Source organism: Gasterosteus aculeatus, chromosome 18, assembly GCF_964276395.1.
Source record: "Gasterosteus aculeatus chromosome 18, fGasAcu3.hap1.1, whole genome shotgun sequence".
NCBI classification, from domain to species: Eukaryota; Metazoa; Chordata; class Actinopteri; order Perciformes; family Gasterosteidae; genus Gasterosteus; species Gasterosteus aculeatus.
In genome coordinates, this window is record NC_135706.1 from 7,872,076 (window position 1) to 7,886,951 (window position 14,876).

Here is a 14,876-nt window from a genome sequence, read left to right on the forward strand (position 1 = left end):
GAAATCCAGATGGACGCGCATGAGCTTCCAGGAAGAAACGGTTACCAAGGAGATTGAAACAGGACACACAGGCGGCAGCGTTAATACCCCTCGTCCCCGCCTATGCACCTCTCTTATTCTCTTCAATATTTCTATTCACTTCTGATTTTCCTGACGGTTCACCTCGCCTCCCCACCTTTTCCACATTCGGTTGATTCACGATTCACGCGGGGAGGGACGTGAGGCTGCGCGCCATTGGCTGGAGAGTTGAGTGGGCGGGTCCATGGGGGCCCAACGGCACAAGTATGTACCAAAGGAGCGAGCCAGTTGTGGTGAGTAATATGTGCCGGACACGCCGGTTGTTTGGGAACGAGCCCCCGCAGAGGAAGATGGAAGCCCGACCGGCTGCCGTTACTCTTCCCTCCGTTCGTTACGTGGCGTTGACGTAGTTGGCAGCGCCGCTGAGATCTTGAGATTAGCTCCCGCCGTTTCACAGTCTGTTGACAGCAAAAGGCGGCCAACAACTCCAAAAGTCGACACGGATAACATCATTACGGGCCAAAATATAAAATACCAAACAGATGTTGGGACCCGGTCGGCTTACAGGATTTGTAGATGAGTTACAAGAGAGAAAGAATGTGACCCAATGGGACTCGGAGTGTTTTATCAATAAGAAATAGATATTTGATCAATTCCACACATTGTGTACAAACTACATTTCCGAGGGTGGAACTGGCCACTCAGACATCGAAGCGTCTCGTAAAATGTTTTCTGCTGCTGTTCGTCTTTTTAAAAGAATCAAAATCGTGTTTTCCTCTTTTCACTCCACCCTTCAACTCGGTTACACGTCCTCCCACAGACGGAGAGAGCGGAGTCATCTCTCTGCTCGCTCACATAAATGTCTTATAACAGGATGAAACCACATTGATTCCCAAAAGTGGATTACCCATCGAACTGCCCTCACCTGGGAGGTCAGAGGTCACGGCAGGTGACAGTCTGGTAATGGCAGGCGGGCACACACAACGTTTTGTGTTATCTGGTTTGCTTTGAGTTTCAATTTGAATATTTGAACATGTTCTTGCAAAAGAAGCAGCGGCAGAATTAATGACAATGATGGCTGTATGAGCAATGAGATGCCTGCAGAGAATAAGAGGGGGGGGGGGGGCATCAAGTACAACAGCAGCTTCCAATCAGTTAACACACAATGTGTTTTGCAAAAAATGTATATTTAACTTGACATCGTAAGCATAGACCTTGGGAGAAACAATGGAATTCAATTTCGAATGAAATGGATGAAGCAGGGATGAGCTCTCACACACGCCATTAAATAACGGCCATGGATTTTGACAGAGCTGATCTACAGGTTGCTGACTCGTCGTTTTCGTCCAGCACTGATGAATACACGTCTGCTATTAGCTGACCCGAGGCTACCGCTAACTGCCGCGGTACAAGGGATGTTCAGGTTAGAGTGAGCGGAGCTGAAATGCGTGTTTGGCAATATAGAATCCATTACAGTGTGTGTGTGTCTGTGTGTGTGTGTGTGTGTGTGTGTGTGTGTGTGTGTTCACATGAATGAAAAGGACGTTGAAAAACAGGAGATGAAACTGAGACAGCAATAAGGAGAATAAGGCGAAAGGGACTGAACACAGCGCTGCATCGACTAACGCTCATTCCTTTCTCTTTTTTGTTCATCTCGTGGAAGTTCAAATGTATGGTTCACTATCCGTTACACCAATGCTCAGACTGCACTTGAATACGTGTGTGTGTGTGTGTGTAAGAGGTCGAGAGTGTGTGGAGTATATAGCATTCATTACAGTGGTGCTCCTGATAAACTGTTCCCTGGGTAGACATTGATTTTCACCCAATGGATCTCACTGTTAGCAAACCTAATAGCCTGCTGGGTAATGGGTACATGTTATGAATGAGCCCCTATGGGCCGGAGAGGGGAGGAGAGGAAAATAAAGGATGAAGGTGGGTAAAATGGAAACGAAGGTAACAAAATTGAGGGTAGCGTGTGAATAAACAAAGGAGTAAGACGTGAGGACAAGGAGGAAAAGGAGAGGACGACTTATAAATGAAATATCAGAGGGAAAAAAGGGAAAAAAGCAAGATGAAGATGATGGTGAAGGTGGATGGATCTGATAAGACGAAACAAAGCGGCGTGAATTAGTCAAGTAATCAATCAAAAGAAGAGTGATTATCCATTATCCTGATAATCAAATATTTTCTTCAGATACATGATACTATACTGAATATCATTGCGGTATAACTGTTGATCAGAGAAAACATGACGGGTAATATTCAATTTTGGATAACGTTTAGTTGAATTGATAACTAGACAGATGTGTAGCCGTTTAAGGAAACGTTTAAGGAAACTGGGAGCGATGAAAGAGGAATGATGGAATTAGGAAAAACAAAAGGTACGAACAAGAGAAGCTGGGGAAAAAGGATGGAGATTAAAAGATTTCAGGGGAGAAAACCAGGAGAAGAAAGCTAATAGATCAGTGGGAGTTGAAAGGGGAGCTGCTATTTACCATTACCGCTAATAGGTTTCAAAAGGAAGCAAGTCGTTAGCTAAATGGATAGGCCCTAAATGACACATTACCATGTTAAAGGCTGATTCCACTCATTATTGGAACTCTGGTTCCTCCATGCATCACCAGCAAGGCCTGTGAGCTACCCGCTAGTACGTAGACCTGCTGCCTCAGCAAAACACACACACGCGCACACACTCACATGTAAGTGCAGTCTGAGCGTTGGTGTAGCGGATAGAGAACTCACACGTTTGAACTTCATTGAGATAAAAAGCAGAAGGGGAATGAGCATCGCAGTCATTGCGGCGCTGCTCTGCTCAGCATCGCAGGCCCGATCAGTCTTTGTCGCCGCATCGCATCGCGAAACATTTTCCATCGTGGACGCCACGCGTCAACTGGGGACCGGACAGGTGTCCAATAGCGTTACAATAAAGCACAGACACGGTAGAATAGATTGTATTAGAGTAGAGGGAACAAAAATAAAAGCGAATCACACGCCAACAGAGGTTCGAAATGAGAGTAAGCGTTATTAAATGAGTGATTCATCAACAGCAGACTCATTTCAGTCACGGTCGTATCCAAAGGGGGGGAATGGATACGGACCGGCGCACGCATCGGGGACGCGCGTCACGCCATTTATGCCCCGCACAGGGAAACCAGCAAGAAACCAGAGGGAAACTTCACCACAGAGCTCGTCTTAGTTAGCAAGTGTGAACCCTGGAGAGCGATTAAAGGACTCTCATCTCCCAGAGATGCTCATGGTGCTGTCCCAGGATCTCCAGCAGGTAAATGCTGATTAAGTGTTGTAATCGGGGGGGGGGGTTTCCTCCGAATTAACCTACATGCATTTGCTACCTTTCTACACTTCCCCTGGAGGCATATGGAGTGCAGACCTGTTTTATTCAGCTGTGGGTTATGCACCAGCCTGCCAATAGTTTAATGTAGGCCACCTGGAAATTAGCTTCACCGCGGTTCCACGCTAACCTTGTTAAATGGGATTTTCAGACTGACTTTAACACAGGTTTGGATTTAGGGTGGAGCTCAAATATTCTACTTTTTCCATTTTTGTTTGACAGCATGCGGTTTCGTTTTTTGGGGGGGTTTGGATATTGGTATTTTTTTGTTATTTTCGCTACGTCAGTGGGTTTGAGAGTTAGAGAGAGCAACACTGGACAAATTAAGTACACGAAGTGTTGGAGACTACTCAGGGAAAAAGTTTGCAAAGGTGTCTCCTTTATGAGGCATAAATATATCCATGAACAGCAGACCTCACATAACATTTGACATGCTTACACATAAATGTGTGGAGGCCACAGCTGCCCACTGGACTACATCTGGACGGAGATTTCATATTATTATTGTTATAATATACCGACTATTACTGCTTCAGAAGATACCTACGAAATGGTAATGTAGGCCTCTGGTGACCCAGGAATCCACAAGCACGTGTTTCAGACATTGCACTCGACACAAAGCAGCTTCTTCAGATCGCCAAGTTTAAAATTCAGTTTTTCTCGGAATGGTGTGAAAATTTGAATCTGAATAAGACGTGTGGAGTAAACATGACCCAAACCGAGAGAGGCAAATCCTTCTGTTTGGGGAAGATAAAGCTTGAATTGTTGTTGTTTAAAAAAAAACAAAAAACAGAAAAACAGCCTTTGTTAACAAGGCAGAGGACAAGGAGCTGGTTGAGTTGCTGTAACAGAGGGGTGGGCTCCTCGAGGAATAAATGTGCTGACAGACCACCCACCTCCCACCCACTGCCAGAACAAGCCGTGGGCCCGGCTCAATGCTTACTTCTGCTTTTCCTCTGCGGGGCCAAACGAGGTCAGCAGAAGACACGTAAAATACAGGACTCACAGATATTAGGAATACACAAGGTTTGATGGACAGGAGTCTAAAATATTGTTTTTTTTCAGATATGAACTATTTTTTATTGTTCTTACAGGATTCACTATTACTTTCGTTCCTCCATGATCTGAACAATCCTCTCCACCGGCGACCCGGAGGGTCAGGAGGTCAGATTCAGCGACACGCCGCTGAGCACTAGATCATTATGAATTCACTGTACTGTGCTGTGAACGTTACCAACACATTTTTAAAAAAACGACACACAGCGCACGTAACACCACGGCGAGGACGGGCTGAATTAACAGGCTGTCCTAAAAACGCAACTTGTGTAGATTTAGAAAATTGGCAGTTTGAAAAAAAACAAAAAGTCGATGGCGAAGTGGAGAGCAGCCGACAACTCACCGCCGCTCAGACCGAACGACAACCACGGGAACAAAACCTCTCCTCCCGCCTCCGTCTGGTTGTGGAATAATTCACTCCGTAGCAGCCCTGTCCTATCACGGACTAGCGGCCGAAATTCCCGTGTGTCACCGGCACGTTTATTGGTGCGCTGTGCTGTGCGCACACACACACACACACACACACAGACACACACACACACACACAACTTTTCACATATTTCATCTTGTGTCTGATGTGAACATTTGCTCTGCATTAGGCTCTCTGTGGCCTTGCCTTGGACCAGAATAATGGAAATACAAAAATATAATAGAAATGTGAAACGTGAAATTACGTACACACACACACACACACACACACACACACACACACCACACCACAATATTGACGAGAAAGGCAACTGGAATAATGGAAAAGCAAAAACATACACACAACACGTAGCTCCTTCTTCCTCCTTCACTCTACGTCTGCCAGCCTGTGCTTTCTCTCCATGTCACACACCTTCCCAGACACACACACACACACACGCACACACACACAAGAGCTGTGTATAAATGTTAAATCCATAGCTTAGCAGGCCAGTCTGATATACTCTTATTCCTCTGATACTTTATCAGCTCAAACATTCAGCCACAAAATAATGGCCTTTCTGTTTGCTGCCTCTTTCTGTGTGTGCATTTGTGTCTCTGTGTTGCTGTGTTGCATATGTGTGTCTGTGAGCTGTGGGGCGAAGGGTATGTGTGCACTGCATTCAGATCTGTCAGTAAAGACAGAAACGGCAATTGTTGGGTTAGGAGGTTCTTGAGTTTCATTCATTGGTTCCTCGGACCCCTCAGTCACGCACGGGAGCCGCTGGAAGAAGCCTCCGGACATTTTACGACAAAATAGAACGACACAAAATCCCCGCTGCAGGGTGCACACAGACGGAAACGTATCTTTAACTGCGTACACACACACACACATTCCGAGAGCCATGTTGTGACCATGTGTTGAGAGAGGACGTCTAGGTGCGAGCTAATTGGTCCTTTCTAGCCGCCACTAAAACCAGCCGGCATCAATCTGACCAGGAGCTCAGAGGAGCAGCAGGACAAGAAGAAGCCTCGGCTTCTAGGATCTCCCCTAGAAACACCGTCCTGAAAGCGTGCGGAGGTCTGTGGGAGGTTTGTGCAGCGGCTTTGCTTTCATTGCCGGGGGTGTGGGGGGCCGTGTGCCGGTGTAAATATATTCTGTAAAGGTTTTCTAATAAAAGAAAAAGGAAATGCACTCAAATGGGATGAAAGAACAGACACGTTTATTACGGTCTGTCCCCAATCTGGATTGGGCTAAATAAAGCTGCTTTATTTAACGATAGTGAAGCCAGAAAGAATGAAAGACAATGTGAACAGACTAAATGAGAATCGGCCCAACGTGCGTAGGCCGCGTGTGTGGCCTTCACGCTTTGAAGAATCACATTTAGGCTGATGATGTGACTGCTGGAATTATTTAAGGGAGTCACAACCCAAAGAGCAGAACAACTTGCTCTCTTCAGTGACAACAATAACAATGAATATAAATCAACAATAAACCATGAGTGGGAGGATTCTGGGATGTTCCCACTGGTTCTGGTGAGAATTTCCAGGAAATACTGCAAAGGGGAAGAATCTCAAGTCATAAGTAATCAATGTTTAAATCTATTTTTATGATTTTGAGAACTTTACATCATTCCCACCCCACCAGAGTGTCTCCCGGTATAAATAAACCATGTTTCTGCGCGTTGAAAAAGTTGTAGCTAAACAACCTCCATCAAATAAAAAAAAAGGGGATTACAGGAAAAAAACAGCCGCGGACCAAAATCAACAAACTGAGAACCAGTTCCCTAAATTGATCTCAGAAGGAAGCCGACACATAAAACCAACACCAACAAACTCCAAAATTCCCAAACTGAGCTGGAGGGAGTGGGGGGGGGGGGGCATGAGGGGAGGAGGGGCATCTGTCTTGCTTTATGGCTGCCTTTGAACTGCCCGTGCCGGACAGATTCCCCCTGCAAGAGGCGGCTCGCTCTCGGGCTGCTCGCTGTGGGTAAACAGACGGCTTCTGAGCCAAAGCGATTTGAGCTGGAAAAGAACAACGAGACCTCCGGAAAGCAGCGGTGAAGGAGTGGCAAGACAAACAAGCTGACGCCCGACACCCAGCCACGCCGTGCAGGCTGTCAGCGGCACACGGGATGAATGATGGATGGCGGAGAGGAGGAGGAGATAAGGTGGGGGGGGGGGTAAAGATTGACAGGGAGAAGCACCGGGAATGGAGACACAGCAAAGCAATTTTCCCGATTTACTTAGAGGATTAAGACACGTAGTTTACAAGGCTCTTGGATATTAAAAACATATCACTTATGGACCAAAACAAATGTTGTCTGGTGCATCATTTGACATCGAACACCAGTGCTGCTGTCCCAGTCTTATCGGTGTCAATCCATCAAAAAAATGGAAGGAAGGGGAGGGAACAGGAGGTGAAGGGACAACAAAGAGAAAGCGATAGAGGAGGAATACGAGGAAGGAGAGAACGGGACAAGAAGGAACAATCAGGAGGCCAAGGAATGAAAGGAGACAGCAAGAAAGAAGTAGGCGAGAGGGGATGAAGGATCATGAGCAGTGGAGGAGGAGGAGGAGGAGGGAGGTTCTGTGTGCACATGTGTGCGTGTGTGTGTGTGTGTGTGTGTGTGTGTGCGCTGGGGGGTTGATTATTGACACCATGTGTTACCGCAGGAAGCTCCTTGGGAAAATATAAGCACCAGGAAAGATCAGAGAGCGAGTGAGAGATGAGAGAAGGACGCAGAGGAAGAAAGATGAAGAAACAGAGGTCATCCCAAAGCCTCTGCAGCTGCAGACGTGCATGTTTGTGCATGTGTGTGATATGTGTGCGTGTTAAAGGGTCAGCGGCCTCTGTTTTAGCAGCTGCACATCTGTATGCAGGCGTGCAGTGTTTTGGCCACATGCATCATAGACATGCACACAGGAACATACAAATGGAAGTGGAGCCTCTTCAAAAAGTATCAACAAAGTCCTTTAAGGACGTGTCCTTTCTAATGGGGAAGAATAGATATCTTATTAGTCTACTAGTTTTACGAGGAGTTGAAAGGATCAGTGTATCAATCAATTATCTATTGACAACAACAATTTTCGCTTAGCGAAAAAAATCAGTTTTTAACGGTCTGTTGAAACTTATGAACCTATGAATAAATCAGCAAAACAATCAGCAGATAAATTGACAAAGAAAAACAGTGATTGATTGGCTGAATTTAGTTTTTTAGCAGCTTTCAGCTTATTAATGGGTTTTAACTGCTTTCGTCAATCACTTGTTCATATGGGTTTTGCAAAAAAGAATCCAGAGGAGTAGCCTTCATTTTGCTTCCCACTGTCTCGCTACCCGGTAGGCTGAAGAGTAAAATGCTACTGGAAAGCAATTTAGCTTCACAGGAACAGCTGATCATGAAATGCCTCCCTGGAGCCTAAAAGTTGAGAATTCATTTGACACGAATCGACAAAACACTAACTTTTATTTTTCATTTGTTTAAAAAATGGATTCGTAAATATAAAATTATTTAGAAAGGGGAATATTCAACCTCAAGCAAACCAAAAAAAGTTGGTCAATTGACATCTTATACAATTCCCATGTTTTTAGGTACGAATCCATATCACGGTTTGTTTTGACGGACATGTACACCCTGTGTGAACTCAGATGCACACACACACACACACACACACACACACACACACACACACACACACACACACACACACACACACACACACACTCACTCAGCAATTCATCAAGCCATGCATTCTGTGTCTAAGCCCACAGTAGAATGGAGCTGGGCAGCAGCTATTGTGTCCCTGGTAGAATTAACTATTGATTTTTCTCCTCAGCATTATCAATGCTGTTCTGACAACAAAACAGCAAAGAAAACACACACACACACACACACACACACACACACACACACGTAGTTCAGTGTGAGATGTGCTTTGAAGGAGCTAGCAAAGCCCCACAGGGAACATCCCAAGTCAAATATGAACGCGCTACTGGAATACGCGCACACCAACAAATAACAATCAAACATTCAAAACAAACATGCATTTGGATAAACGCCGCCCCATGACACATTAGACTGGGTCACATGTTTAATGCATTAAACCTCCGGGAACACCCATGTACCCAATTATTCTCACATGTTTTCATTACCTTCACCACCGCGAGTCAATTATCTCGCGCATGTCACATCTCGGGCCTTCAAAATGAGACAATAAACCCCCTTTTTTCTTTTTGCAGTAAAAGAGAAAGGCGTCGTTTAACTTAACATAAGCCAACACGCGTGTCTGCACCCGTTTTTTCTGAAATTGAAAAAACACGGCAAAATAGTTTAGTAGCTGCCAATCATTCGCATAATGAATGGTCGTTTTGTTCCCAGTGATTGTACCAACGTCGGCTATGATTTGTTCATTTTACATTCTCCCTTTAGCAGCACCTCATATATTTTTTCAAATTAAAAAAACTCAATGTATTTTCTATTTTTCTTATCTGTCACTTAGCGGCAAGCCTGCATCCTGACCTGTATTCTGCCTCACATCGGGTCAGGAAAACACGCAGTAAGATTTAAAATGTCAAAGTCGGTGTCACTCTCTGTTTTTCGGGCCACAGCTTTGTGTCTCTCTTATTGACAGGAAGGACACAGCAGCGCTCAAACTTAGCACCTGGCTAATTTTAGCTCCCAGCGGGCTCCTCTCAAATACCGACACACACACACACACACACACACACACGCACACACCTGTTGGTGTACATGCGATCTGTGTCTTTGGCACAATGTCATCGATTAATTCTTGGCAGCATCGTAGCCGCCGCCGCCGACTTCACAAACAAGATGTGACAGGACGCCTCACACACACTCCAACATGCGCATGCTGTAATGAGCGTAATCACATATATCAAATCTGCCAAAATCGGACGACTCTCGCGTGCGGGCAGACATGCACGAGCACCGGGCGCCATGTTGAGTCGAGTTGGAGAAACACGAGGGACATTCAGCACTGCAATAAAATGCAAAGTTCGATCAATTGCAGATGTCGCACAAGAGCAAGAAGCTCTTTAGTTTATCAGACTTCTAAAGGTACAGCCGACAGGAAGATCTCATTGATTATGGGATGTTGCGGACACATTCTCATTGGGACCCCGATGCATTCGGCGGTTTGCACACGGTGGAATACGCCGCAGGGGAATATCGCATTTCAGTGCCGCAATTTCTCCCACACCCCATAAACATCTGGAATGAGCAAACATCGGCCAGTCCGGTGGAATCAATGTCCAGCTGTTTACCGGACGCTTTGGAAGCTATCGACCTGTCAGCTGCTGCGCATCCCTTCACTGAGCAGCTGAGCGACAGACCAATCAGTCAGGAGATTGATTCATTGATTGACAGAAAGAAAAGGGCAGACATTATGCCGCGTGGGCATGAAGTTAAGATTAACGCACGTCTACTACTTTAGTGGGTAATGTATTTAAGGCACTTTTCTACTTCTAGTCCACATCATGAGCTAGGTGTGTGGTGTCTGTCTGTGTTTATTCCAACCACTGAATTACTAAATTAGAGCACCGCGATCGGCCTTCGTCTGCCTGTTTTAACAGACATCCGTTTCATTTTGCCTCACAGTCACTGACCCAACTGCACTAAACTCGCAATCTTCCATATTTTTTATTTTTTAAGAATACATGAATTCAATTCCCTGAAAAACGGTCTAAGAGCTTTCCCTCCGATGTATTCCTCCGAAATCCACCCTGCTAAGCTCGGCTGCTCTGGCATTAACATAGCAGACCGAGATCAACATATTTTAGAAACGTTATGACATCGGGAGGAATTCGCCCCACAGAAAGCCTGATGCCTCTGACGGGCAGGAGAAGCTGCTCTGGGTTCACATCACATTCACTGCGATGCCTCTGGTGCCTTCGCCTCACATTCAGTCTGGCTTGGTTGAATCCACATTACCATAAACGCATAAACACACCTGTAGTTGCTCTGAGGAGACCTTTCATCTCAAAATTAAGAAAATTGTTTGTTTTTTTACATTTTCAGCATAGGTAGGAGAAAATATTTCACCGGATCAGGCTGCACCTTTGAGTATATGTTGAAGCCTGATAAGCATCAACAGGGAAATCAATCAATCTTTTTTTTTGAAGATGCAGCGCGGGTTGTCTGCAGGGCAGCGATATTATGAATAAGTCCCTTTTCTCAGTCTGTTTACCTCGTCTGGATTTATTCCGTTCATTCCAATCAGGCTGTTAACACTCATTCAAACACACAACTGCAACCAGCGGATCGGTAGCTTTTTATTTTTACAGCCAATACTGAGCGACGGGGCTTCGATCATTCTTGGAGGTGGGCACAACTTATCCTAGTTAGCCTGCCGCCTGAGTCAGTGTAGCACCGATTTCCCAACGCGGTATTGCTGTTGATGCCTGTTTAATGCTAATTCAACCAACACTCTCAAATGAAGTTATAACATAAGTTCAGAAGAGAAGGCTACACTCTATAAGGCCTGAGGCCCGTGGGCTTATTTCTCACACATCCGCCATTCTCTCCCCACTCATTATTTCCTTGCTGTCATCATTTGGGGCTTTCAAACATGACATCTTCATCATGACCACCCCCACCTCCTCCACGTACTCCAAGCAAATGCATCAATCCCTTTTCCAATCCAAACCGGGGAGAAGAGCAAATGCAAAACAGAAATACAGCAAATCTCTCTTGTAAACTAACCAAAATCCCAAGTAAAACGCCGGCACTCAAGGATGGTTGAAAAATCAATTCAAGTGATGACACTGTAGCCAAAAATTATTTTCCAGCACTCGACGGACCACTTCAGCGCCTCGTGCATGCATCACTTCCGCAGCAGAGACAATCTCTTCCCCCGAGTTGCTTTCATTTTTGTTACAGTGCTTCAACCAGATGTGTTCCATCCATCTCCTCCAACCGGCGTTTTGATTCCAGGGCAACTGTTTCTCCCCGTTGTTTGTGTGCCACGGCTCCGTCTCATCCTCTCTCCCCCGAGGACCTTCCTGCTTCCCATCCTTTCTCCAACGTCAACGTCTCCTGCAACGCCTAATAACTTTTCAACACACCCTCCCTTCCTCTCGCCTCTCCTTTCCAGCCCCCCCCCCCCCCCCCCCTCTCCTCCTCCTCCTCCTCCTCTTCTCTTTGTGATTATCTCCTGGCGTCTCTCGGAGCTCCGTCGCTGATAGAGAGCACGCTTGGCTGACACGCCTGGTAATGAGGCTCCTAATGCAGATGGCCTTTTCCGCCCTCTTCCACTCACATTCTCTCACTCGCACACACACACACACACACACACACACACACACACACACTCACACACACACACACAACCGAGTACACTACCAGAAACACACGCCCTGATGGCAGCCCCCCCCCCCACCCCTCTCTCTGCAGGAGGTCTAAAGCACTCCTGGGTTAAACAGTAGCTGAGGACGTTTCCAAGAGGGTAAGTAGAAGAAAAAAAAACATAACGAGCACTAAATTTGTCTCATCTTTCCAGCAAAAGACCTGCAAACAAACCCTGCACACACACACACACACACACACACACACACGTATATGTTCCAACAGCTTACCAATCATCTTCATTTGTTTTACAGTTATTTTAATAAAGTCTCAGGGAATTGTTCCTCCTTTTTCCATTGTTGACAAAGTCACGAGCCAAACACACAAGAGGCTTTAAATGAATCTCTCACAACCTCACAGGTACGCCGAGTGAAAGAGCATCTCAGGTGCTCTTGATCCTTCAAAAGGGGTTTTGACGAAGGGCACGACAACCGCTGACTACTTTCTCACTCCACCGCCCAGGGCTGTCCCGGCACGCACGCTGACGTGGGTTTTGTTCGTCTGGGATTCGGCGGATTTATCTGAGATATCTATCTGCCTGCACAGCCACAGGGTCGATACAAACCGAGTTCAGTCAGTGATGCTCAAAACGTGAAAAATAGTGTTTTCTAAATTCAATATCAATGCGATGTGTCCAGAGACAGCGTTCATGTTGAACCGAATAATCCACAGAACACAATGTGAACACCTTGTTTAGAGAGTAGAAAATAGTCCCACAATTGACAACAGGGACACTGTAAATAAGCTCAGAAATGGATAACTTGGCTGGATCCCTCTAGACATTCAAACAGGTAATGCGTGATTCGTAATACCTGGGTGAACGACCTTGAAGTCAAGTTGAGATTTGTGAGGTTGCTCGGAGGAATACGCAGAGGCCGGCCTGTTATTCAGTACAACACTGCATCCTTCTAAAGACAAGACCTCAAGGGACCATCTGAACTGCCCATCATTGGGAAAGAGACCTCCGGGCAAACTGCACCAAACCCCTCAAACCAACAAGACAAGCAAAGATAAACATATATATGTGTTCTTTTGCAGCGTAAATATCAGTAACGTTGCTCTTACCACTTTCCATGGCAGTAAAGCCCCGTTGTATTGCAGTAAAAGTACATTATGAGTGACTGATGCACTGGAACCATGTGAGAAGAAGAAAACAAGACCCCCGCTGTGATACACTCTGCAAAAGGCCCACCCAAATGGTGTCAAAGGTTCCTGAGAGTGCGAATGGCAGATGATTGACTCTGTTCCTCCATGTTCTCAGGTCTCGGACGCGTGCTCGCGTGTTTATTTTTTATCAATGAACGGGGTCCACGCGGCGTGTCACTGAAGGGTTTTCCCTGGGATCCCATCAGCAAAAGAGGGTTTTAATCGGTGTGATTAAAGAGGAGAGTCTTTCCGACACACTCCCCTGCGCTGTAGCTCGTCGGCCAAGTATCGGGTGTATTGATAAGTTCAAGCCTTATCGATCAGATGTCTCGTGGGACTCACCTCTCTGCTGGGCATGGCAGCATCGCCATAGCAACGCGGTCAGGAGCGCGAGCCCGAGTCGCTCCATCTCCAGTCCAATCGCGAGTATTTGGGATTTCGCGCAGCTCCGTGCGGCGTTTATTGTCAGAGGAAAGTTTCACAGAAGTTGACGCAAACTCTCGCTCACCCCCCCCCTTTCTCTCTCTTTCTCTCTCCCTCCCTCCCTCCCTCTATCACCTCCCTCCTCCCCCCTTCTCTCCCTACTCCTCCTCTTCCTCTCGTTCTCTTAATAGATGGATACAAACTCTTTTTCCAAATCTAGCAACAAAGTAAATCTTATATTACCTAATCTTGTGTTGTTGTGTGTTAGTGTTCGCTATATCAGTCAAATACATGTAAAATCAATATCATACAACATAAGAAGTATATATACTTTATGTTTCAATGGGAGCATAATGGAAGCATAACATTTAAACGCTCAAGTAAAGTTTCCTTTAAAAATTTGTGTTTGTTTACATCCTGGGGCTTTTGGGAGGATATTTGCGTAATCACAACATATTGTTAACAAAAGTTAACAAAGTAATGACCATGTGAAGCTGTTACAGCAGAAGTCAGGCATGAAATCCATGAAGGGGTAGAAAGCTGCTGTACGTCAGTGTTCTGCAGAATTTTTGTGGAAAAAAAGCTCAATCAATCAAAAAGAAAGAAAAAGGACAGTGGAAAGAAGTGAATGGAGCACAGAACACTTCAGAAGTGAAGAGTGGGACTGAAGTTTGGGTGCAGCTGCGTTCTGTGGCTCCTCCTGCTGCCCCGCAGAACTCACCACAGTCTGGGGCAAAAGCCAAAGCATAAACGTCCGCGCTTTATCCATTTGTCAGAGGGTTTGTTAATAAACGCATGTTTGAACTTTCCAAAAAAGTTTCCAAAGTGAAAAGTGAGTTTTTTTATCGATGGCGAAAGGTTTCTGATTAATGAAACCGATTGGCAAGGCAAGGCTTTTATTCGTATAGCACATTTAATCGTTAATTGTCAAAGTGTTGAACAGTTAAGAACACTGATTGAAACAAAAACACTAAATTGAAGATGAAAAATTCAACGCTAAAGAAACTAGAAATAGAATAAACTTTGCAGTGCGGTTTAACGCTGACTTTGTTCTCGGTAGAAAGTGAACCAGGCGAGAGCTCCTGGCGGTTTACTAGATATCTGCAGATCAG

The 14,876-nt window shown here is 45.5% G+C and overlaps 1 protein-coding gene across 7 annotated transcripts in view; it reads right to left on the minus strand.

The window, feature by feature from the left end:
• The window catches only part of lama2 (laminin, alpha 2), a 126,285-nt gene extending 112,362 nt beyond the window's left edge, over nucleotides 1-13,923 (minus strand). For all 7 annotated transcript variants that reach the window (XM_040160309.2, XM_040160306.2, XM_040160308.2 and 4 more), the window contains exon 1: nucleotides 13,684-13,923. In XM_040160309.2, the coding sequence (XP_040016243.2) occupies nucleotides 13,684-13,750 (67 nt within the window). In that variant the 5' untranslated portion in view covers nucleotides 13,751-13,923. The remainder of the gene's footprint in view (nucleotides 1-13,683) is intronic.
• Between the last annotated feature and the right edge of the window lie 953 nt (nucleotides 13,924-14,876).